The sequence below is a fragment of the Eublepharis macularius genome, chromosome 11, assembly GCF_028583425.1.
Source record: "Eublepharis macularius isolate TG4126 chromosome 11, MPM_Emac_v1.0, whole genome shotgun sequence".
Classification (NCBI taxonomy): domain Eukaryota; kingdom Metazoa; phylum Chordata; class Lepidosauria; order Squamata; family Eublepharidae; genus Eublepharis; species Eublepharis macularius.
Window position 1 is genome coordinate 11,166,077 of NC_072800.1, and position 25,711 is coordinate 11,191,787.

Below are 25,711 nucleotides of genomic sequence, written 5' to 3' on the forward strand. Positions count from 1 at the left end.
GCTCTGCCCAAGCCGTGCAGGGAAAGTCGAGCCTATCGAACACGTTCTGCTGCACTGCCCCGTCTACAAGAACATCCAGTCTCCCTATGTAGCTCCAATCCTGTCAACTTTACCAGGAAAATCGGAACAATATTATGTCTCCCTCCTTTTTGCAGACTCTCCCCAGGAGATAACTAACAAAGTTGCCAAACTTTGCCTTCAGGCGTGTGGGATGCGCAGGCAACTGACTGAGCCTCAATAACTTACTTCCTTGTCAGAAGACAGTACCATCTCTGTGTCTCCCCTACAGTTCTGTGCTCGTCACACTACATGTGCCCTCCCTATCCTTATTTTATTGTTTTTATTCTATTCTTTTATTCTCTGGAGCTGATTCTGTATCGAAATAAATTGATTGATTGACTGATTGATTGATTGAGGTAATGTTGTACGTTTTTAACGTATGTGTAGAACCAGATACGTTTCAGCCCAAGGGCCTTCCTCGATGGTACAATTTCACACAACGCATTCCATAAGTACAACAAATTAATACAAAGTGCCTGACCATGCAGAGAGTGGACCTAAAAGGAGGAAGAAAAAAAGTACACAATTATCGTTGAAGTATTTTTATAGGGAACAAGACTTGTTAAAAGTATAGAATTTGTTAAAAATATTATAAAACGCTTTACTCACACAGAGATGTTAAATAATCATGGAGTAAATGCATTCAAATCTTCCCACAAAAAAACCCTTGGAAGTCCAAGGTGGGCAACCCATTGAGAGTTTTTTCCATTCGGCCATAGATCTGAAAGGCACGTATAGTGTCACAGGAATCCAAATTAAAAACTTGTTTAAAACCCGGCTTCATGCCAGGAGGGGGATACTGTTTCCCCAGTCTGTAAAACATCTGTCAGTTTGCCATCAACTCCACGTTTTTGGTGAGGGTTTTATAAATTTAAATTGTTTTATTATGCTGTTTTTACACCTTGATGTGATCCACTCTAAGCCTGCTCTGCAGGGAGAGCGAAATATAAATATAATAAATAAATATGCAACCAATTAAAAAGAATTCTAAAATATTTTTATTTGATCAGGTCAGGAACATGGAAACCACATAAGGAGCGCAAAGTCACAGCAAGGACTGAACAAGCATCCTATGCACCCATCTCGAACAGGTACTGTAAAGGAGGAGGGAGAGCAAGAGGCAATAGTAGAAACTAAGCGAGATAATCAGTAGCACCTGAAACAAATTTGCACCCGCCTACAAAAGTGTCCCACTCACGCAGAACAGCCATAACTGAGATAGCCTATCCAGATAGCAAAGAATGCAGACTGGCAACAGAAATCAGAAAACATTTCTATCACACACACAGCCAGGCCTCATTTCGAGGGGGAATGCGGAGGAATGCAGTTCCCCAAAGAGGTTACATGTCAGGTGGTCCCACTAGGGTTGCCAGCCTCCAGCTAGTGGCTGGAGATCTCCCGGAATTACAATTGGTCTCCAGGCCACAGAGATCAGTTCACCTGGAGAAAATGGCTACTTTGGGGGGTGGACTCTATGGAATTATGCCATGCCAAGGTCCTTTCCCTCCCCAAACCCCACTTTCTCCAAGTTTCTCCAGGTTTCACCCCCTAGATCTCCAGGAATTTCCCAACTTGGAGATGGCAACCCTAGGCCCCACCCACCTGACTCTCGGCCATTTTGGGCCTGTTTCAGCCTGGATTGGGGCTAAAACGGCCCAGATCGGGCCTCTGACGGGTGGTGGATTACTCTTCCACTCAGCAGCGGCCCGATCCTGACCATTTTGGGCCCCTTTTCAGCCATTTTCAGCCCCTTTTTGCCATTTTGGGCCCAATTTCTGCCCTGATTGGTCAGGATTGGGTCCAAAACAGCCAGGATAGGTGATGTCAGGGTGTGTGGCATATGCAAATCGGTTATGCTAATGACACATGGTCAGTGATGGCAAGGGGCGTGACATATGCTAATGAGTTCCTCCAGCTCTTTTTCTACGAAATGACCCCTGCACACAGCCAATCAGTTTCTTCATTCAAACCTTGGGCACCGAGGTTTCTAACATAAAGATCCAAAATGTCTCCCTTTTGTTCAGCAGCTGAAACTGTTGCGAAGAGTGCACGTGCTGCTTTTCAATGGCCCAGAATCTGTTGCTTGTCAGAATGTTTCAAGGTCACAAAGTGCTTTGCAAAGAGGAACTTGCCATTTCTTCGGCGCCAGTGTTGGGATATTCTTATTTTTATTGCCCGAGTCATCAATCCCACATACATTAAATCACATGGGCATAAATAATACCTTTAGAGTTACAGTTAACGGAAGGTCTAATACAGTAACTTCTGGTTTCCATCAGTCTTGTTATTATAAATCCTAGCTTTCAATAAAGACACAAATGTGCCTGAAATCCTCATAAACCACACATTCCTTACCAGGGCTTTTTTTCTGGGGAAAGAGGTGGTGGAACTCAGTGGGTTGCCCTCGGAGAAAATGGTCACATGACTGGTGCCCCCGCCCCCTGATCTAAAGACAGAGGGGAGTTTAGATTGCCCTCTGCGCCGCTGGTGGGTAGGGCAATCTCAACTCCCCTCTGTCTGGAGATCAGGGGGCGGGGCCACCCGCCATGTGACCATTTTCAAGAGGTTCCGGAACTCTGTTCCACCACGTTCCAGCTGAAAAAAAGCCCTGTTTCTTACCTATGCTTAGGTAGATACCTCCTTGAATATCTTCATATGAAAAGGCTCCCTTCTCAATCCATAAAGACGATCATGAAGCTTCTCAGGTTAGTTGTTTATATTCTTTCCTTTGGAAAGAGTCTTTTGGCTCTCTCTGCTTTCAGTTATGCCTTTGGCTTCTATTTCTGTGTCCCAGAGCTAGGAAATAGGAAGTCCACATTTGGAAGATTCATTTGAGAGAATGTGCTCATTAGGGGTGTGCATGGGGGAAAAAAATCGGTAAATCTGATTTCTTTTTTTACCAAATCTGAGAAAAAAATGCAGAATTCCCTAATTCTGAACTGATTCTCTAATTTGGTTCAACTATTAAAAAGAAATTTTGTTGGTATGGGACAATCACTCGGGGGGGGGGGCTATCCAGTGGGCTGGGAAGGGGGTCATTTTTCAACCAAACTTCACTAAATTTGGAGGGAACTTACTCCTGACTGTCCTCTAAAGATCCCCATTGGCCCCTGGGAGCCAATTTTATGGCCTATAAAGAAGGTGGCCCTACCCACTCTCCATTATTCCCTATGGGGAAAAAATCTGGGGGCTATCCAGTGGGCTGGGGGGGTCATTTGTCAACCAAACCACCATATTTGCAGAGGGCCTACTCCTATCTGTCCTCTAAGGAATCTCCAAATTTCAGGAAGATTGGCCCCCGGGGGCTAATTCTATGGGCCCCTGAATAAGGTACCCCTAGCCACTCCACTGTTTCCTATGGGAAAAAGTCAAAGCTGACTCATTGCAGAAACTCGCAGGTGCAAGGCTGCCGTGGGCCGAGGCACACCTTTGCAATTTAGCCCTGCAAATGCGAAGTGAAGCAAGGGGCTAAGTTGGGCTAAGCTGCAACAGTGTTGCTCGCTTCAGTTTGGCTTAGGTAGAATGGATGTGATTTTCTTATGTGATGTTGGGTCTCCTTGCTTCACTTTCGTTTTGGGGGATTCCATTCCTGTGTTTCAATTTGGTTCTGTTGGACTTTCTTTGGGATGAGCTCAGCTTGCATTTGGGAGTGCGCCCCTGCAGATAGCCCCCAAATATTTTCCCCATAGGGAATAATGGAGAATGGGGGGGGGCACCTTCTTTAGAGCTTATAAAATTGGCCCCAGAGTAGGTTCCCTCCAAATTTGGTGAAGTTTGGTTGAAAAATGACCCACACCCTGCCCATTGCATATCCCCCAGGGCAGGGCTGTTGCCTCCATTGAGGCAGGTCCGGCAACTGCCTCCAGTGCTGAGGCACCAGAGGGGGCACCAGGGGTGAGGGGGCACGCTGCAGAGCTGGAGGCAGCAGCGCATGGGTGTCTGAGCAGGAGGGATGGGAAGCCACCCACGCACCGCCCCGGCCGCCTGCCAGGCCTGGCCCGCAGCTACTGCAGCCTCCCAGGCCTCCCGCACTGCCACTGCCGCCAGCACGCGCCCCCGGCTAGGAGCAGCAGCCGTGGGCCAGGCATGGCAGGCGTCCAGAGTGATGTGTGGAGCAACGGAGCAGGGGGACTGGGAGAATGCACGTGCGCCTCCCCAGCCACCTGTTGTGCCTGGCTGGGAGTGCACGCCAGCAGCGGCAGCACGGGGCAGTCTAAGCGGGCAGCCCTCCTGCCCAGCCACCCCACAGTCCAGGTGCGCAAGAGCAGACCTGAAGCTGCCCTCGGCCTCAGGCACCAGAAACCCTGGCGCTGGCCCTGCCCCAGAGTGATTTTCCCACAGAAAACACTGGCTGAATTTTACCTATTTTTTTTCCTGAAAATTTGGTAAAAAATTGGGATGCCAACATGTCGTTAATTTTTGGAAGAAAATCCTCACTTCGATTAAAGACATCACTAACTACACAATCCCTCTAAAGCCTGAATTAATCTTTTTGGATCAACGGGATGACCTCCTCATTCCCAATATAAGAAAGGACCTTATAACAAGCCTGCTAACAGCTGCAAAGAGCATTATTGCGCACCTTATTGGAAAAGTAATAGTGTTCCAACATTATCTGTCTGGCATAACAAGATCTGGGATCATTTCATTACGGAAAAACTGAGTGACAAAATTTATCAAGCCGAGCACTTTCCCAAAAGCACTAATTTTCAGGAGAAATGGTCTCCATTCTTCGAATATCTGGAAAACAATAATATCTGGGCTGTATCAAAGTTTCACAAATCTATTTTTGAATTGCTATAATGTAGTTCTTAGAATTTAAGCCTTATCATTGTTACTTTACATTGTATATAGTATTGTTATTTGGTTATTGGTTGTGTTTGAGTTACCAATTGTTACTTGTTAATCTATGCTATCTTGTAATTTATTGTATGCTTTTTATTAATAAAATTTTGTTAAATTTAAAAAAAATTGGGATGCCTGGTTTTGATTCAGAACACCCAGATTTTACCAAATCGGCCCAAATTTGGTATTTTAATTCGAATTCCAAACCAAACTGCACACCCTTAGTGCTGATTTCACTGCTGACTTCACAATGTTAGACTTTGAGCTACGGAGATGACATCACTGTGTTTAGGCACAACAAAATAAGCCTTAGCAGCACTTAGTCCTGTGTGACCTTGTAATTTTCCAAGAACGCCAAGAAGCTTGTTCTGTAAATTAACATTGAAGGGTTGAGGTAAATGTCTGTATATTATCCTCAAGGCCTCGTAATCCATACCTGTGGCAAGATTATGTGGTTTATAACTGTCCACCTGGTATGCAAGGAGCCACAGGTCTCTGGGCTTGCCTCTGCAATGATGTTGCAGGATTCTCTACCAGATTAAGTGCAGCAGGAACGAAGCTGTACGTGCAATGAACCAACCATCATTTCCTGTCCTTTTCTTCACACGAATTATGAAACGGCTGCCAGTTCAGCGCGCACACAGCCTCGTTTGCATGGGGGAATTCACCAGTGCGAGCAAGTCTCTTGATCTCAGTAAGGCCCTTTTTACAGAATGCAACAATTGGTCCACCTAACTGTAGTTCTTCTGGTTTTCAGGCAGATGAATCTGGGGCCCTCCTGTATGCAAAGCAAGTACTCTGCCCCAGTTTTGAGCCCTGCGAGTTCTCGTAAGATGGCACTCTTAAGTTTATTTACATGTAATAAAAAAAACACCTTGTTCTTTCAGCCAAAACCATCACCGGGTGCTCCAACCATATTCTCTTTGCTCAGATTATAGTTCTGAGCAGGGCTTTTTTTCTGGGAAAAGAGGTGGTGGAACTCAGTGGGTTGCCCTCAGAGAAAATGGTCACATGGCTGGTGGCCCCACCCCCTGATCTCCAGACAGAGGGGAGTTGAGATTGCCCTCCGCACCGCCAAGCGGCGCGTAGGGCAATCTCAACTCCCCTCTGTCTGGAGATCAGGGGCCGGGGCCACCAGCCATGTGACCATTTTCAAGAGCTTCCGGAACTCCGTTCCCCTGCGTTCCCCCTGAAAAAAAGCCCTGGTTCTGAGCCACTCCCCACCCCCCTCGGCCCTTACCTGTCACAAAGATAACACTACTTATATCATCACAAGATGATCAAAAGGCCTTTATTTTGTTATTTATTTCTAACCCTTGACTTCTAGCCTAAGAGGCACAAGATGGCTTAAGGGTTTTTCCCTTTCTGTCTTCTCAATAGCTTACTGAAAGAGCGTGTGACTAACTCTCAGTGCAAGGGTATCCCTTTGTAACTAGAGATGCCTTCCAAAGAACATCCAACAGTACTTTTAAGTACATCAAATATCCCAATCCCTGAAATGAAAGAATCAACACTAGCATGAAATTTTATTTATGTTCACATGGCATATGGGTATTTTTTTTACAACTAAGATGTTTCCTTCAGGGACCTTAAAATACACTGTATCTCAGTTGGCCCTATTCCCTCATTGCTTTCAAATTGTAGCAAAGTTCAATAGGGCTTTCTTTTTTCAGTCATTGAATGACACTCATTTTGGTTCCCAGGCACCTTAAAATATTTCCAGAAGTCTGCAGTCAAGGAATTGAATAAGACAGTTCAATCAGTATGTGATATAATCCGCACGCGATAGTCCGTCCCTATGCTCCCTCCCGGCCCTGGAAACCTTTTCTCTCCACGGTGCCCTTATTTATCCCTCTTTTCCTCCAGTTTTCCTTGCCCTCTGCTTTCTCTTAGGTCTGCATTTCCTCCAGCTACCGTTACCCCTGATTTCAGTGTCTGCCCCTTCTTTTACCTGGCCACCACCACGCCTTTGTGTTTTTCTTCTCATTTTTCCAATTCTTAGCCTGCCTCTGTACAAAATGTCACATCTATGTGTGATTTTAATCCCAGCTAAACATACATCAGTCCCTTCCTTCATAGAATCTGCAAATACTGTTGCCGCTCACTTCCTGAATACCTGGAATATTTTGTGACATCACAATAGCCTAGCCAACTACTGTCAGTCCTCACCATTGTAAGTGTTTTACAACAGAATGGACTGTACTAAGTCAGTTGGAATTTCGTGGTTAATTTTCTACTGTACTGTAACAATACATTTTGGCAAATCACCAAAGCTAGTCAAGAACTAACAAACAAGTTCTGTACTGGAAACACTGCAAGTACATTTGGCATTTTATTAATATTTACAATAATGTTCATGAGCAACTAATTCTAGTATACACATAATATCAATCGTAAAAAAGGTCATTCAATATCAAATTTCAAATACTTCATTTAAAAACTACACAAACATTTGCCTCCTTATACAGGTACAATTTACTTGTATATACAACACTTAAAAGCTGAATAATTTGGTAGAGACTGAACTTCTGGTAATGAGGAAGTCCTCAGTATATGTGTGTGTGTGTGATTGCATACAAAATTATGAGATTTTGTTCATGACGTAATCTGGCCCATCTCAACAATAAACAACTGGAAAGAGAAAAGAGAAGAGGAAGGTGGCAGTTGTCGGGAACTTACATTGCCCCTGAAAAATAGTCTCCCAAAGGAGCTACGCGAACAAAACTTTTAATGACAGCATGATAGACAGCTGGCTAGCATTTTTGACAGGGTTTCTTAAATACGTCATTTGCATCTGTGCCTTTACAACTATTATACACAACTGTAACCCTAAAGTATTGCGTGAGCTATGGCGCAATTACCATGATACTACTTGCTACCTGAGTACTATTTACAAAAGTGAACAAACATTATTACATAACAATCCTCACCCAAAAAGAGGACACGCTGAAGTGCATTCTGTCTGATGGAAAACTAAAAACGTTTGTTTTAAAACATAAATATGATACAGGACACGTTAGTTATTATTGGCACTTGCAGGTTCCGGAGACTGCAGAAATTCATAGGGGTCGTGAACCAGGTCTTGCTGTTCTCCGACGCTTAGGTGAGAGGGGCTCCCTGGAGAAAAAAAGATGGTTTAACAGGACGGTTTAGAAATGCCATTTTAAAAAATTTTTAGGGCAATAAATACATTCAGTCAACGAACCACAGGCTCACAGCCCCCACCCTGCTCAGACCCTTCCATTAAGAGCTGCAAGAGTGAAAGAGGGTGGGAGCAGAGCCTTTTCTGTGGTGGCCCAAAGTCCCTGGGAGAAATGGGAGAAGTTCCTTGAGGTGAATGCATCGGATTATCAACTTTTCAAAATTCAAATGCAAAAACATAAAGCAGATCTCTGCGAATTGACATTTGGATTGCTTTGTGCTGTGACTAGTCTTGTTTGCAGTTTTGTGCATAACTTATTTTCATTTATGCCCACCTTTCTCCTTTCAGTGGAGCCTCAAAGTGGCTTGCAGCATTCTCCTCTCCTCCACTTTATTATCACAACAATCCTGTGAGGTAGGTAAGGTAGGCTAAGAGGTTGTGATTGGCCCAAGGCTGCTGAGCTTCCATGGCAGAGGGGGATTCAAACCTGGGTCTCCCAGATCCTAGTCTGACCATCTAACCACTAGACCACGTCACACCATAATTGTTTCACAGTATTTTAATTAAGAGACTTGTTTATAAAAAGTGCATTTTAACTAAAAATACATTTTAACTAAAAATCAATCATTGCCGAAAGGAACTCGGAAGTCTTCAGGAAGGTAGCCTTGTGGGTCTGCAGTAGAACAGGATTTTAGTGGAATCTTAGAGACCAACAAGGTTTTCAGGGCATAAGCTTTTGAGAGTCAAAGTTCCCTTCTCCTTCTTGGTAGTCTTCATTTATTTATATCTGTGTCTTCCCTTCCTCCAAGGTCTTAAGGACTATCCACATATTTCATTTTACTTTTACAACAATTCCATGAGGTGGGTGATGAAAACACAACTACCGTTGGTTATTTTACAACTAATGCCGATGCTGTCACAAGGGACTTAGGTGTAAACGGAACTAAGGCAGTTCAGGTGGTCACACTGCAAAAGGATATTTACCTAGGTGATGCTGATCTCTTTCAGAGACGTTAGAGAGGGAACTGAGGTTGGAGGAAGGCCTCGATCCTACTCTGTCTGTCTGAGCCTCATGAAGATCCTGTAGTAGTTTAGTTGTTTCATCCAAGTGTAAGTGATTGTCGTCATGATCCAGCTCCTTCTTTACTTTCCCTGAGCAAAAACAGACCACTGATTGTGAGCTGGCATTTTTTGGTGAATGACCAAAAAAGCAATGTTAAAGGCATTTGCTATTTTCCTCTTCCCCACAGACATTCTTGTAGGCAGGGCTTTTTTTCAGCTGGAACGCAGTGGAACGGAGTTCCAGAACCTCTTGAAAATGGTCACATGGCTGGTGGCCCCGCCCCCTGATCTCCAGACAGAGGGGAGTTGAGATTGCCCTCCGCACCGCAGAGGGCAATCTGAACTCCCCTCTGTCTGGAGATCAGGAGGCGGGGCCACCAGCCATGTGACCATTTTCTCCAAGGGCAACCGACTGAGTTCCACCACCTCTTTTCCCAGAAAAAAAGCCCTGTTAAAAGGTAAAGGTAGTCCCCTGTGCAAGCACCAAGTCATTACTGACCCATGGGGGGATGTTGCATCACGAACAATGTTTTCTTGGCAGACTTTTTACAGGGTGGTTTGCCATTGCCTTCCCTAGTCATCAACACTTTACCCCCAGGAAACTGGGTGCTCATTTTACCGACCTTGGAAGGATGGGAGGTTGAGTCAACCTTGAGCCGGCTACCTGAATGAACCCGGCTTCCGCCAGGATCGAACTCAGGTCGTGGGCAGAGCTTGAGCTGCAATACTGCTGCTTACCACTCTGCGCCACGGGGCTCGTGTACATTAAAGCCTCCAAAAAGGCTCTTGTCTCATGATCTGAAAGATAAACTTGTTTGGGTTTCAGCAAATATGTTCCAGGTCGTCACAGGCAGCAAACCTCCTTACAAACGAGACCTGACATCCTCTGAAATATGGCTGAGTTGTGTGTGTAGATATTTTTTTATAAAACACAGGAACCATCTTGGAAGGAGGAAGAGATGGAGATCCAAGTTTGCCTGCGAGACTCGCTTTGCTCCCCAGCAGTGCTCAGACGAGAGATGCCGCAGCTTAAGCCTATCTGGGAATTAGCATCTAACTGGGAGAGCTGAAGGCTATGCTTGAGTACTAAGGAGTGGGTGGCCAACTTCTACAGAGGAAGAAGCCAGCTCCTCTGCCTCTAAATCCATGGAAATGGCAGTTGTCTCAGCCAGTTACTCAGATGCAACTGGAGACTAGTCTTGGCATCATAAGCTGAGTTACGTCCTTCTAAACCCCACTGACTTCGGTGGATGTAAGAAGAGTGTAATTCAGTTAGCACGGCATTGTAGCAGTCTGGACATTTGCTTTCCTGCTTTACATTATTTCCAGTTTCATTGTGAAACCAGTTACTGCCTAATACAGGCACGCTCTAAACAAAATCAAAAAGAGTCCAGTAGCACCTTTAAGACTAACCCACTTTATTGTAGCATCAGCTTTCGAGAATCACAGTTCTCTTCGTCGGATGCATGTGACGAAGAGAACTGTGATTCTCGAAAGCTGATGCTACAATAAAGTGGGTTAGTCTTAAAGGTGCTACTGGACTCTTTTTGATTTTGCTACTACAGACTAACACGGCTAACTCCTCTGCTCTAAACAAATAACGCATTTGCTTTAGTCTGTCACTGACATTTAAAAAACTGTCGCCTGGCTTTTAATAAAACAAGTAAGTTTGATGGGCCCGGACTTGGATAGCCCAGGTGAGCCTGATCTCATCAGATCTTGAAAGCTAAAGCAGGGTTGGCCTTGGTTAGTAATTGGATGGGAGACCTCCAACAAAGACCAGGGTTGCAGAGGCAGGCAATGGCAAACCACCTCTAACAGTCTCTTGGCGGAGGGGGTCGCCATAAGTCAGCTGTGACTTGACGGCAGTTTTCTTTTAAAAATTTTTTTTTTATTGGATTAGATTATAATATCATTCAGCACATTCATTACCCCCTTGTAAGTCTATTTCTGACCCCCTCCCTTTCCTCCCCCCTTTTTAGTTGACTTCCAACAGTTTTCCAACCCTTAGTCTATTTTATTACTTAATTACTTAGTATCTCATATACCCTATTAAACACACACTTAATACTCTTTTCTCTAAGCTTATTAAATCTCTACTAAAAATATCTCTATATCTCTATGGTACAAGTTTCCCTTTAAATACCTCAGATAAACCGTATATTCTACCTAAGATAACGCTAGCATAATCATATATATTAGCAATCACTGGTTTTCACTGCCCAGTTTAATGGAATACTTTTCCAAGTCAGTATACCATACTCTTTCGATATACATTAGGTCAAATCCAAGTATTTGGGATTTATGATCAAAACCTGCTCTTTCAAAAAACACCTTACAAAATTAACACAATAATCAAATGATTAAATTAGGCAAAAATCATTAAGTTATTAAACTACATATATGTTGAGACTCTCTAAGCATCAGCACTATCATCACAAGTTTTAATTATTGCTTCTTACATTAATTCACAAACACTATGCAAAAAACGTAACAGAGGAGGGAGGTGGCCAGTCACTGTGGATCACCTTCAAAGATCTACCCCCATTTCAAAATGCTTCACCTGGATCATATAGCAGAAATGAAGACTAATGTAAAATGGTTTTTTAGTATTTTACAGGCACTTTAAACAAGACTGATGATTCTTTATTTTCTAGCAACTGTTAGATTCTACTCAATTAAAATAAACCAAGACAGATCAAGTCTCTTAAAAGTCTGAAAAACATCTGAGAGGCCAAAGGTATCTTAGTGCTTGACAGGCTGACAGCCAGGTTAATTGTTTAGCCCACTCCAAGACTGTAACTTCTCTACCAGGACCAGAAGAATGTGGTGTTAACAGGCTTACAGGTGTACTACATGGGGCTAGGCCTAGGGGAAAAACAAGTCCAGCAGCAGGCTATATATATACACACACACACACACTACTGTAGTGTACCTTGCACAAACGACTCCATGCGAACACCTACCCAATGAGCTCAGCATGGACATATCAAGGGATACGTCATATGGCTTCATAGACAGAAAATCCAGAACAGAACTAGTGCTGTCTCCCAAGGGTTCTCCAATCTGTGTAAAAAAGAAAAGGTCAGAGTTATCAAAATAACAGCAGCACTTACACAGAGGAATTATTTTTTAAGGGATGCTGCTTATTTTCTTCTAAAAGTAAGTATAATCTCATGTAGGACTGCTGTAGCATCGTGGTTAAGTGGCTGGGCTCCAAGCCAGCAATCTGCTGTTTGACTCCCACTACTGGAACATGAACTCCGCCGGCAGCTCTGGATAAGCCCCTCCTCTCAGCCTCAGTTCCCCAGCTATACTGTGACAATAATAACAACACTGATTTTGTTCACCGGTCTGAGTGCGGCACTAATCTGTCCAGAAGGGTGATATTTTTTTTATTTAGGGCAATCTGCAAACCACGAGGCTTTGGTAGCTAAACACACCTATCTATTAGGAGAGAGAACGGCCAATACCAGCATGGCCTCCCCTGTGAGAAAACCATGCAGCGTTCTCTATTTGTATGCATCCTCAGTTGTTTAATAGTAAAGAGTCCAGTAGCACCTTTAAGACGAACCAACTTTATTGTAGCATAAGCTTTCGAGAGCCACAGCTCTCTTCGTCAGATGCATTGTCAACTTTCAAGAACCACAGCTCTCTGACGATGCATCTGATGAAGACAGCTGTGGCTCTCGAAAGCTGACGATGCATCTGATGAAGAGAGCTGTGGTTCTCGAAAGCTGACAATACATCTGACAAAGAGAGCTGTGGCTCTCGAAACCTCATGCTATAATAAAGCCGGTTAGTCTTAAAGGTGCTACTGGACTCTTTACTATTTTGCTACTACAGACTAACACAGCTAACTGTTTCAAGTGGTCTAGACATTCCCATCCAATTGTGCCTTTACACATATCCTGGAAACATTCCCAAAAAGCCTGGAGTGCTGACCTAATCAGACTTCTTAATAGATTTCTTCATTGACTGTTAATGGATTTATTTTCTCGGCTTCAGGAGCTCAGGGGAGATTTCAGTGGTTCTCAAAGCCACTCTGAAAAACAGGCCAGACTTGCAGATGGCGACTTTCCAAGGGCACCCATTGAGTTCCATGGACAAATCCTGATCCCAGGACTACCGCGATTTCTAAAAGCATTTGTGGCTGGGCCGTATTCTCTTCAAGACACAAGTTACAGGAGAAGTCTTACCACACTTTGCTTGGGAGCATCGGGGCAAGTATTGCGCAATTTGTGCTCTTCCTTTATGAGCACTGGTGGAACCTAAAATATCAAAATATATTGGAATCACTAGAGATTCATAGCTCTTTTCCTCCTCCCTTGCAGCCTCTTCATGGTTCAAAGACACAAGAAAATGTCATTCTGCTGATGAAGCCACATGGAATCTTTCCTGCTGATGGTAATGCCTGATTTTTCCGTATTTTTAGAAAATAAAACTCACAGAAATTGTAAAAACAAAACGCTCCTCCTTTTAAATAACCATAAACTCACACAAAAATGCAATCCTTATTTTATCAATACGTCCAAGAAGGTAAAGGTGCGCGCGCATGTGCGTGCGCGCGTGCGCGCGCGCGCGCACACACACACACACACGTGTGTTTTACATACTTACTTTGACTTCATCTGGTGGCTTCACTGGAATGTTTCTCCTCTGAAAAATGACATTAAAAATTCAGCAAAGGAACAAGCTTTCTGCTACTTTCTTTCTTAATGCTTTACAATTATTTTCATTCAACAAAAGACCTTTTCCCTATACGCACAGAATTTCTATTAAACTATTTTAAACTGCTATTCTAAAAAATCTGTTAAAAATAGAAACTTGGGACGGAAAAAAGGAACAAAAATATTTGTGCTTAAGTTAATATTGGCCATTTTAAAAGCAAACTGGTGGTTTTTAAAGGGAGCCCTGGGCTAGAGGTGCCCTTCTATAAAACTTTGGCTTGGGTCCAGGCCTTCTTTTCCACTTGCAGAAAAAACCTACCCATAGGAGTGGGAAGAGCAGTTTTTGCCAATTCCCCCCTCCCACTGCTGACCTCCGTTTTGCCCCTGAAGGGGGGGCACTGAATCCTGGGGACACAATTTCAGGGAGCTCTGTGGGCCACAGCAGGTGGGGGAAAGGTAAAATAGTGCTAGAATGGATCCATGCTATTGAATACAGAGAAGCAGCTATTAACTGCATAACAATAAGCAGAGGTAAGCCCGTTGAAGTCTGTGGGCTTAGAAAGGGGTAACTCTGTTTAGGATTGTGCTGTAAACACTCTCCCCCAACCACCCCACATATAGTTACATAAAAAGTTTTCACTTCATATGGTAGAATGGTATTGTTATCCCGTGCTTGCAAATGTGGGGATAAGGCTGAGATAGCCCTCGAGTGGGCAAGCTGGGAGACCTGCTCCAATTGCAGATGTTTGTGCGGTTGCATAATGTAGTCCTACCTGCTTTAGTTGATAAATTGTTTTTGAATGATCTCCTCCGGTAATCTGATCCAGCAGGTCATCCACTATTTTTTTGCTGTAACTTCCAGAATCTCTCACAAATTCTTGCAAGCTGGATAAAAAGTCAGAAATTCAAACAGATGCATATTTAACAGAATACATGCATATTTGTACATTAGATTGTCGTGAGGATAATATTAACATACTTCGTAAACTGCTCTGAGCGGGCATTAAGTTGTCCTGAAGGGCAGTATATAAATCAAATGTTGTTGTTGTTGTTGTTGTTATTATTATGTCCAAAACCCTGAAAAAGCTTTGGAATCTGAAGTAGCAACATTTTGTATTATTCTAACTCTTGTAAGACTTTATTCCAATAAATAATCTTCTCCCTTCATATACCTCTTAAGCCTTAGGATAATGTAGGGCTGTGCACTCCCCCAAAATTCAGGTTTCCCGCTTCAGGTTTACCCAAAGCGGGAAAAAAATCCGGAATTACCGGAATTCTGGTATTTAAGCTCGCTTCAGTAAAGATTCGGAGCATACTGAAGTGAGGGGGAGTAAACCCTCCACCCCCACTCCCCACCCTCCCTGGGGCAAATCCACCCACCCCACTTACCTGGCTGGCAGGGACAGGGGAGGCCAATCAGCTGGGCGGCGGGAGGGTGCCGGCACTGAGGCAGCCCTCCCGAGGCTGGGCCGGCCTGGGGCCGGCTCCTCTGCTGCTATGCCCCCACTTGTGGGGCCTGCAGCGGCCAGTTGGGTAGCGGGGAAGGCCAGAGCTGGTTCCTCCACCGCCCGTGCCGCCTCCTCCTCCACCACAGTGGCCAGCTGGGCGGTGAGGAAGGCTGGAACCAGCTCCTCCACCATCCATGGCACCTCCTCTGCCGCCGCAGTGGCCAGTTGGGTGGCGGGTAAGGGCGGAGCCGGCTCCTCTGCCGCCTGCGCTGCCCCCTCTGCTGCAGCAGCCAGCAGGGCGGCAGGGAATGCCTGGATCAGCTGCTTGGTGGGGATCTCCCCGCTAAACAACTGATTTGCAGGTTTAAATGTCCCTTTCCATGCTGCTTTGCAATGGCACGGAAAGGGGCATTTAAACCCCCACCGGCTGGATCAGTTGCAAAGCGGCATGGGAAGCGGCATTTAAATTCCTTGACCTGAAGCTTCCCGAAGCAATATGAATCACTTTGGGAAGCTTTGATTTGGGGATTCGGAAATCCCGAATAATTGAGAATCGGGTTCGATTCAGGTACTTTACTCGAATCAGAAACCTGAATCACACACCCCTATCCTAATGTAACAATCCTGAACAATCACTGGATTGCATTATGAAAGGCATACCTTAAGGCACACTGGATTCCAGTTTCATCTCCATATGCTGAATACAGAAGTTCCATTTCATCTGCTTTTAGGTCATGAAAAATAGAGTGGTTTTGCATCGAAAGCGCTGCACTGTTGCTTGAAAGAAAGGTAACTGAAAATACAAGAAATATGTGCTTGGAATCTCTATCTGCAAAAAACGCTGTATTTCTCATAGGTGGTTCACACATGCAAATAAACCCCTTCATGACTGCAGTATACAATAGTGACCCGCATGTATGAACAAGCCAACACAGATCAGACAGAAGAGTCATAGCCACTTCATCTAACCACTTGATTTTCAATGGAGTTGGTTTGGACATTCAGCTGTGAACCAGCAGGAATCAACTGCATAATCAAGCACTGCAATTATCCAAATGAGGTCACATTCTTGATGCTGTGTTTGTTTGTTTTTAACCGCTGAATGGCAGTTATAATATAATAGGACCAGTGTTTAAACTTGAAAATATAAAAATGCTTATACCTCAGATAAAAGCATGGTTCTAAACGCCATAATATCCAAGAGTACACATTTACCTTTGTGCCTTCTTTCATCTTTAAAGCCTAGGGTCGTGAAACCAGGCAATAATTTACTTGACAAGGAGCTCAGATCCACTGGATGGGTTTCCTCCTCTGTATTAAGTTAAAAAGATGTATGTAGTAGTTATCACCCTTCCCAAAAATCACATCTTAGTGTAAAAGTTGACTATGCCTGGGTATGAGATTAGTATGAGAATCACGTATGAGATTAGTATGAGAATCACAATGTACATTTTTTTTACTTCATACATAACATGTATGCACAAGCAGACAAGAAAAGTCCAGATTCCTAACTGATTCTTAAGGCAGCTGGGTATATTTTCAATTTTTAAAAATTTCATAAATCCAGCCTTTTAGCTCTGTGATGGTGAACCTTTTTTAAAAAATGCAAGCAGAGCCATACTGCAATTTTTGCCTCTCATCCACCTTGCAGAGGAGCAGGAAACGACAAAGCAAGAGGAGCGCAAGTGCCGTTCTCACACTCCTGGGCCATATGCTGTGGACCCTCACGGTCCGAGGCAAACAGCCGGAAGATCTGACAGAGCCAGGAGAGGAGATATTTTCGATCATTCCGGCTGGAGATGGAAGGGAGCAGGCCTCAAGCCAACAGCAGAGTTCTTTAAACACTAGGGCTAGAGAAGTTTTTAAAACAGAAATCAGTCATGAATCAATAAAGCGCAGCTCCAGTTATTATTTTTTTTTAATTAAAACATCAGAACAACTACCTTCCACTTCTGGGTCTGATGGATTGACTACACTGAAGACCAAAGAGCCATCCCCGTTCTTTTTCAAGTACCCAATCTGCACTTAAACACAAAGAAGAAATATATGTTACTTTCACATCTGCTGATAAGCAAACAAATACCCAGATCGAAAAAGCGCTGACCCAAACAGGTGGATCCTCATGGCAGAGACTGCAGAAAACCAGCACAGCCACAACTGGCCCCTACCCCTGTGCGCACTGGGCGGCAAATACTGGGCTGTCGCTTGGATAGGGTGCTCCTAAACATAAGAGAACAAGCTCTCCCTTCATCCCATCTGCAAACCTTCCCTTGCAGACCTAGCAACACTGTTCCGCCGGGCCTGTAAGGCGGAGCTGTTCCGCCAGGCGTTCGGTGATTGAAGGGGGCGGGGCCATGTCGGCCTCCCACCTTTGGGGCGGGGGAGGGTTCTCCCCACCACTGCACTTTGTTAATTTGTTTTATTGCTTGTATATTTATTTTAGTTCTTATTTTTATCGATTTTAACTGTTCACCGCCCAGAGCCCCTGGGGATGGGCGGTATATAAATTGAAATATATTAAATAAATAAATAAATAATCCTTAGCTAAGTAGCACCTTATGGTGATAGTGGGGGACTTATGGAACCTGCTGTGTTGATGGCAGCTAGGCTTAGATGGCCGTAAAAGAGGATTTAAAAAATTCTATTATTTCTTTACTTAATTTATATTCTGCCCTCATTAGGGCCACCAAGGCGGCTAACAGATTAAAACCTATATAATAAAAACTCATCTTAAAAGCCATTAAAACCAAACAAAAACACGATTCCAACCATTAAAACCAAATGGAGATATACAGGAAATACAATACAATAAAGCACACACACACATTAAAACAACAATTAGAACACAGGGCAGGAAGGAGGGATCACAAAACACACAAGTCTTCACCCGCTGGAGGAAGATGGCAACAGAAGGGGACAGGGGAGTCTCTCCTGGGGGAGCGTCCCAGAGTTTGGTGCCACGATGGAGAAGGCCCTCTCCCCACTGAATCTCAGAAGGCGGTGGCGCCCGAAGCAGGGCCCTGGAAGACGGCTGTGGCGGTAAGGTCACCACCATGGTTAAATGGGCTCTCCATGTCCAGAGGCAGCATGCCTCCAGCACGCAGCAGCAGGGGGAGGCCTTGGATGTTGTACTACTGCTGTGGGCCATCCAGAGCACCTGGTTAGCCACTGCAGGGCTCGATGGACCCGCGGCCTGACACAGGAGGGTTCTTCTGTGATGGGCAGACAGCGTCTGCCTGACTATAATTACTTCTGTATAAAACTGAACCTTTTCCACTCCGTTTTCCAACACAAAGATTTCACTGTAGCCTGGCATCTCTGTCTCTATGTCTATAGAGCGTTAACAGCTCTGCAAGTATTTAACTGAATGGTAGTGAAGAGTGCCCTCAAGTCATAGATGACTTATGGCAACCCCTGGCAGGAGTTTCATGGCAAGAAACTAACACAGGTGGTTTGCCATTGCCTGCCTCTGCAACCCTGGTCTTTGTTGGAGGTATTTCACTGAATTACTAACCAAGGTCAACGCTGCTTAGCGTCTGAGATCTGATGAGATCAGGCTCACCTGGACTATCCAGGTCAGGGCATTTAACTGAATACCAGTTTGGATTTTGTGTGAAAATGATCTTTTTATATTTCTTTGAATAGCTCTAAAAGATTTTCCAGGCCCCAGCCTGCCCCCATTCTACCAGCCTCTGGCTAGAAGTTATTAACCAATAAGCAAGTTTCTTGCAGTCTCTGGCGCAAAGTCCCTTCCAATCAAGTGGTGAGACTGATTCGAACTCGGTTCACTGTCTTTTGACTTGTTACTCCCTGAGACCTGACTGTCCTTCTAGGCCACGCATAGATAGTAAAAACAGTTCAGTTAAATGTACTGTTAAAGCACAGCTGATGTGGCACTTCCCACTGCACTGTTCTGAGCGCATGGATGGAGGCCTCCCCAGGGCAAGCACGGCATTCATCTACTTTGATCTTCAGAAGAAAATCTCTCTCCTTACATCCAAACTGAACAACGAACAATGCAAGCACTCTCCTCTAGAGATTTTACCCACATCCATAAAGCTATTATTCTATAAATATTCACATTCCATCTGCATATTGGGTGCCATGCAAAACCGCATATGAAATGTGACCCAAGACACTGTTCTGAGCACATTCACTGAATGAAATCTCAATGAAACGGCAGTGGACGGGTGGGGGGGGGGTCAAAGGGCTGGACCTTGCTGTTCGGAAGGCATCTGTTGATCCTGTCCCGAGCTTCATCTGCCGCATGTTCCACCAGTGCCAGGACGTGTTCTTCCGCTGTGCTGTCTGTCAGGCTGCATGCATTTCCTTCCGGTTCAAATATACAACTGTAACAAAGAAGAAGTTGCTCAAGTAAATACAGGAAAGGCAAGAGATCTGAGTGACTGCTGGCTCCTATATACATAGGTGAGGTGGGCAGGGCTCTTGGGGCCAGGTTAAAACTTTCCTTTCAGCCCAAGCATTTGCTCTATATTGATGTTTAATTAATTAATTAAGCTTCTAGCCCACCCTCCCTGCAAGCAGGCTCAGGACAGGTTACAGCAATAAAAACATATACTTACAATAAAATCAAAGTATCTCATAAAACACGCCCCCCCCAGACAGTGACCTTACAACCCACCCCTGCCAGTGATACACATGGGGGTGGGGAGGAGGGGGGAACAGGCTATTCAGGTTATACTTAGAGCTCATATAGAGGGGCCGGATAATCAGATGCCCCCCTCCCCGACAAAAGGCCGGCAGGGTGGCTCTCCTGATGACTGCTGGACCAACCTCAACCATATGCCTGGCAGAACATCTCAGTTTTGCAGCTCGCTGAAAGGATAGTAAATCTTGGCAAGCCCACGTATCTATCGATAGAGTTCCACCAGGTCGGAGCCAGGACCGAAAAGGCCCTGGCTCTGGTCAAGGCCAGTCTAGCCTGGTGCTCCGGGGTTAGTATTTTTACACAATTTTGCTGCTGCACATAATATTCATCTACCACTATTTAACTCCTATTAAACAACTGTTTTGTCATTTTATTTTATTCTGCTGATACTTGCTTAGTTTGATTTTACACAATGATTTCTTTCCATTTCTTTTTTGCATTTTTAAAAACTTTAACAGTAATAATAATAACATTCAATTTATATACCGCCCTTCAGGACAACTTAAGGCAGTTTACAAAGTGTGTTATGATTATCCCCACAACAATCACCCTGTGAGGTGGGTGGGGCTGAGAGAGCTCTGCGAGAGCTGTGACTGACCCAAGGTCACCCAGCTGGCTTCAAGTGGAGAAGCGGGGAATCAAACCTGGTTCTCCAGATTAGAGTCCTGCCGCTCTTAACCACTACAACAAATTGGCTCTCAGTAGGCAATTCTATAGAACGTTTACTGGCTTGGCCAGTTTTATTTTGTTCTGCAAAATGTTATTTATTAAATAAATAAACAAAACTGTTCTTCAGTGTCAATCAGGATTTCTGATTTCTTAAGGTGCTCCAATGTGCATGATGCTTTACATTGCAAATATGGATGCAATACACTTCACCATTCAACACATTTTTTGTTTGTTTGTACTTAAGCAGAATGCAAGAAATGCTCAACTGAACCTGGCCAAGGTCCATCAAACCCACCATTCTGTTTCCAACAGCAGCCAGCCAGATACTTCTGAAAATTTACAAAGAGGCCCAAAGGAGAGACCCTCCTGCTTATTCCTACTCTCTCTGGGGCAGGCTTTATTTCCCCCTCACCCAGCTAGGGAAGAAAGGGTTGTCTGGGATTGAAACCCAAGTTCTTCTGAACCCTGAGTGAGGACCTAGGACAGGAAGCCTCACAATTTAAGCCTTAATAGAAAAGAGCAGGGCTTTTTTTCAGCGGGAACGCGGTGGAACGGAGTTCCAGCACCTCTTGAAAATGGTCACATGGCCGGTGGCCCCACCCCGATCTCCAGACAGAGGGGAGTTTAGGTTGCCCGCTGCGGCAGGCAATCTCAACTCCCCTCTGTCTGGAGATCAGGGGGCGGGGTCACCGGCCATGTGACCATTTTCTCTGAGGGCAACCCACTGAGTTCCATCACCTCTTTTCCTAGAAAAAAAGCCCTGGAAAAGAGGAATGTGGCACTATTTAGTTGCAACCCAGAATGTTTTGTTAACAAAAAGAATGACACAATGGAAAAATCAATAATTTAAACTGGCCTTGATTTAGATCACTCCAACTTGCTCAAGGGGGAAATTGGCATCAGCCTGCTTCAGAGAAGACCCAGAAGTGCTTGGGAGAAATAACTAGGAGTGCAATCCTATGCAGAGCTGCCAATTTCAGCTGTGCTGTACAGGAGTAAGTCTGCGCAGGATTCCACTGCAAGGACAGTTCCTTGGAACGTTGTGCCACTGGATGCAGATGCTGCAACATCATGGCATTTTGCCTGAGCAAAAACACACTTGCTGCTACAAATGCGCAGGGCCTCAATCTAGCCCCATCCAGTTTAATGATAACTTGCACGTGGCGGGATGCCTTGTACCCATTTCCTTTTTGTGACTCCTCTTTCTCCTTAAAGAACTCCCAATTTACTTTACTTCTTCTGAATTGCAAGTTATTCAGCCATCAGGCAACTGTCTTTCGATACCCAGAGAATCCCATGAAAAGTGCAACTTCCACTGCATTCTTACGGAAAAAAGGAATCCAAATATGAAGTTATCTGACAGTTTAAAAAAAATCAAATCTGTTATACAAGAACATAAAAAGGCCCAAATATAAAAAATTTGACTTCTGGAAAACATTTCAAAATGTGCAAGAGCTGATTCCATACCAATAATAATAATAACAACAACATTCGATTTATATACCGCCCTTCAGGGCAACTTAACATCCACTCAAAGTGGTTTACAAAGTGTGTTATTATTATCCTCAGAACAGTCACCCTGTGAGGTGGGTGGGGCTGAGAGCTCTGAGAAGCTGTGACTGACCCAAGGGCACCTAGCTGGCTTCAAGCGGAGGAGTGGGGAATCAAACCCATCTCTCCAAATTAGAGCTGTGGCACTCTTAACCACTACACCAAATGTGACCAATTTTGCCTAAAATAGTAGATAAATTCCTCAATAGCAATACCCACTGATTCTCAGATAGTATCTGCAGTTTGTAATCTGTTTATCTAAAGATGAGTTGACAACTAACACACACTTGAATAGTTATTTGAAAGGGGAAAAAAAATTAAATGCACATATACAAATCTGTAACTTAAGCATCTTGGAAAACAAGTGAGTACAATGACGAAAAGATCCAGAGGAGTTAGCCGGGTTAGTCTGTAGTTGCAAAATAGTAAAGAGCCCAGTAACACCTTTAAAACTAACCAACTTTATGGAAGCATAAGCTTTCGAGAACCACAGCTCTCTTCATTAGATGCATCTGATTAGGAGAACTGTGGTTCTCAAAAGCTTATGGTGCCAATGGGGGAAAATATCTGAAAAATAAACAGGTTTCTTAAAGATATCGTTCTGCTCGGAATCAAAGCTTGAAGAAACCTAAGGTCCATATACGACTGTGAAAGAAGACGACTTCTCAAGCTGAGGGCAGTCAGCTGAGGGCAGCTATGCCAACTTATTCTTAGCAATAAAAAAGAAAGGAAGTAGTGCTTTATGTATTCACTACCCATTAACAGCCAAGCCAAAAAAAGGAAACCATTATCCTTAAAAGCAATGTAATCCTTAATTGAATTACTAAATAGGTATCACTATCCATTTTAAAAGTGCTAAAATGTTTTTTATAAGAGCTGAATAAAAATAACACATTCCCTATTACCTCGATGATTTCACAACTGTATTCTGGGGCCACCTGAGGTTGCTCAGAAACGTCTGACCAGGGGCTTGCCAATGACAGTGGACAAGACAGCTTGCCCACCTGTGCCAATCTTATCCTGCAATACACAGCTAAGAGATACACAGTTCCCTCAAGAGAACAATGAGGGCATACAGCAAAACGGTCCACGTGAAGAGGCGGTGTGCCCTCAAACACACCCCAGAACCTTTTGCAACATGCTGGAGTTCTGCTGCCCCTTGACATGCAAGGATATGCTGAAAAGGGGCACTGGAAGGCAGGAAGTCTGAAACTCTCATTCGCAAGCCTGCTGCACCCCAGTGTGGAAAAAAGAAGCGCCGCAGAGTAGAAAAGCCACCCAGACTGTTACCTAATCACTTCTTTACTTGGCTTTTTGGATTTCTTGGTAGTCTCTACATGCACGGGAACGACTTCGGGCACAGGCTCCTCAACTGTTATGTCTTCGTCGCCCAAGAGAGCTGCCTGCTGAGAAAAATCCATGTCCTGCATAAACGACATGCTGCGCTTCAAAGCTAACAGCCGTTCCTAGAATCAGAAAGGACAGAGCAGCAGGGACTTTACGCCTTTCCCTCATAGCCAAGATGCTATGATGATGGGATGGGATGGGAATGGCCGTGGCCTTGCGCCTAAGAGCTACGTCTTCAATGGGGATGCAACATGAGTCGGTCATGGCAGCGCGACGCCTGAACATCTGCAGCCTAGGGAGGAAAACAGTCAGGGCAGGAAGCCACCCACCCGCCGGTACGACTCACCGTAACGTTTGTGCAAGGCTGGCTACCGGCAGCAGCTCAAACGGCAAAGCGACCTTCTTAAGAACACTTTTACATTTTCATAAGGGTTTTTAATAATAGGTGCTGAATGCTTTCCGTTCTCTTTTGCGCCTTTCTTTATATGTTAGGGAATGGTGGGAAAAAGAGAGGGCTTGTGTGCCGGTCAGTGGGGTGGGAAGCTAGTGGGATTCTTGTATTCTATTTTACAAATCATAAAATATCTGAACAGGCGATATATATTTACTTTATTTATAGTCCACCCTCCTCACTGAGACTGAAGACAGACTACACAGTGTACGCCAATGCAATATGTAGGGGGTAATAATGAGTCCTGTGCATTGTCTTATTTTACAGAAAAAAAAGAAAACAGTCTTGGCGTTCCGAATTGAGTTTTGTATTTCCTTATTTATATTTGGAAAAAAATTACTTACAAAACGCCTTTCAACAAGTTTAAAATTAACACATGCCAAAGAGTTATTTCTTGGCTGGAAGTTCGTTTTCCCAACCAGAAACCATATTTGAAAGGAGGATTATTCTCTCTAAAAGAAGAACGATTTCTAATGGATATCCCAGCAAGCCACTCAATACTATTGCGACTATGCATCTGTCACTATTCTGTGGCTGCCCAGAAGCCAGGATCCTGAGAATGTTGGGTTTTGTTTGCATGTAAAAATATTCTTGCACAGGGCTTTTTTTCAGCGGGAATGTTGTGGAATGGAGTTCTGGCAGCTCTTGAAAATGGTCACATGGCTGGTAGCCCCGCCCCCTGATCTCCAGACAGAGGGGAATTTAGATTGCCCTCTATGCTGCAGTGTGGAGGGCAATCTCAACTCCCCTCTGTCTGGAGATCAGGGGGTGGGGCCACTGGCCATGTGACCATTTCCACTGAGGGCGATTTAAACTTTAAAAAACTCCCCCCTTGTTCCAGCTGACTGAAAGTGACATCATTGTGCGGTCCTGAGTTCCACCACCTCTTTTCCCAGAAAAAAAGGCCCTGCTCTTGCAGGTAGGTGGGTCATGCCTGATGAGCCCTCTAAATAAAAGTGATGGCTGGATAAGGTTTGCAGTACTAGGGGGAGGTTTCAGTACCTCATGGTTCTTTGCCCCTTCTTATAACCAGCAGAAGCAGAATATATTATACAAAATAATAAAACTCTTGCAAGGGTGCTTACACTATGTATATTCAGTAGAGTTCTGTTTTTCTTAGCACAAAACTTGGATTTTCCTTTTTTTCTGGTATGGCAGAGTATACGCAACCCCGAATATGGCTGCCATAATGGGCACTACTATAACTACAGACAGATGGATGAAATAATGCTTCACTCACTACAATAGTTTAACATGTATGACTGGTCTTGTTGTTGCATGCTTTTTTTATAGCTGTCTTACTTTGCTCATCATCTTGAAGCCGGTATGGAGGATCTTCTTGGCCAGTTTGTAGTACACAGTGTCTGGTCTGTTGTATGTCATTGCGTTGTCGCACATCAGTTTAAAGTCTGCCTGGAAAACACAATACAGCATTGCCACGTTTTCACATGCTAACTGTATCTGAAGTCCCTCTATCACTATTACGTAATCAAATTAGGAAGAACATTAGAATGAGAAATACAGCTGATGAATTAACATCAGTTAAGACCCAGATGATCCGTGAAGGGTTCTCTCTGTACTTTGAGGCACAAAATAAATATCTGAAAAGCTGCTTGGTTCACTTATCTTTTCTCTTCCTAATTTTCAGGCCTAGTCCTCATAGAACAGCCAATGGACTGGTAAATCTGTGGACAAGCCTGCCGGTGGGAAATTATCCCCTCCCTACAGAAAACTAGCATGCATGTACTCATTTTCGATGTGAAGGAAATTGCTTTGTATGGAGGAGCAGTTACTCAA

The 25,711-nt window shown here is 44.2% G+C and overlaps 1 protein-coding gene across 2 annotated transcripts in view; it reads right to left on the bottom strand.

The window, feature by feature from the left end:
- Positions 1-7,224: 7,224 nt before the first annotated feature.
- The window catches only part of BRD9 (bromodomain containing 9), a 31,334-nt gene continuing 12,847 nt past the window's right edge, over positions 7,225-25,711 (bottom strand). The window contains exons 6-17 of one of the 2 annotated variants that reach the window (XM_054992005.1): positions 25,217-25,327; positions 23,407-23,519; positions 19,444-19,576; positions 17,171-17,246; positions 16,443-16,538; positions 15,888-16,020; positions 14,553-14,664; positions 13,730-13,768; positions 13,309-13,380; positions 12,076-12,175; positions 9,032-9,199; positions 7,225-8,022 (exon numbers count right to left, since the gene is read on the bottom strand). In XM_054992005.1, coding sequence (XP_054847980.1) covers positions 7,922-8,022; positions 9,032-9,199; positions 12,076-12,175; positions 13,309-13,380; positions 13,730-13,768; positions 14,553-14,664; positions 15,888-16,020; positions 16,443-16,538; positions 17,171-17,246; positions 19,444-19,576; positions 23,407-23,519; positions 25,217-25,327 — 1,254 coding nt within the window. In that variant the 3' untranslated portion in view covers positions 7,225-7,921. Of the gene's footprint in view, positions 8,023-9,031; positions 9,200-12,075; positions 12,176-13,308; positions 13,381-13,729; positions 13,769-14,552; positions 14,665-15,887; positions 16,021-16,442; positions 16,539-17,170; positions 17,247-19,443; positions 19,577-23,406; positions 23,523-25,216; positions 25,328-25,711 lie in introns of both variants that reach the window. The other variant, XM_054992004.1, reaches the window with a different exon arrangement.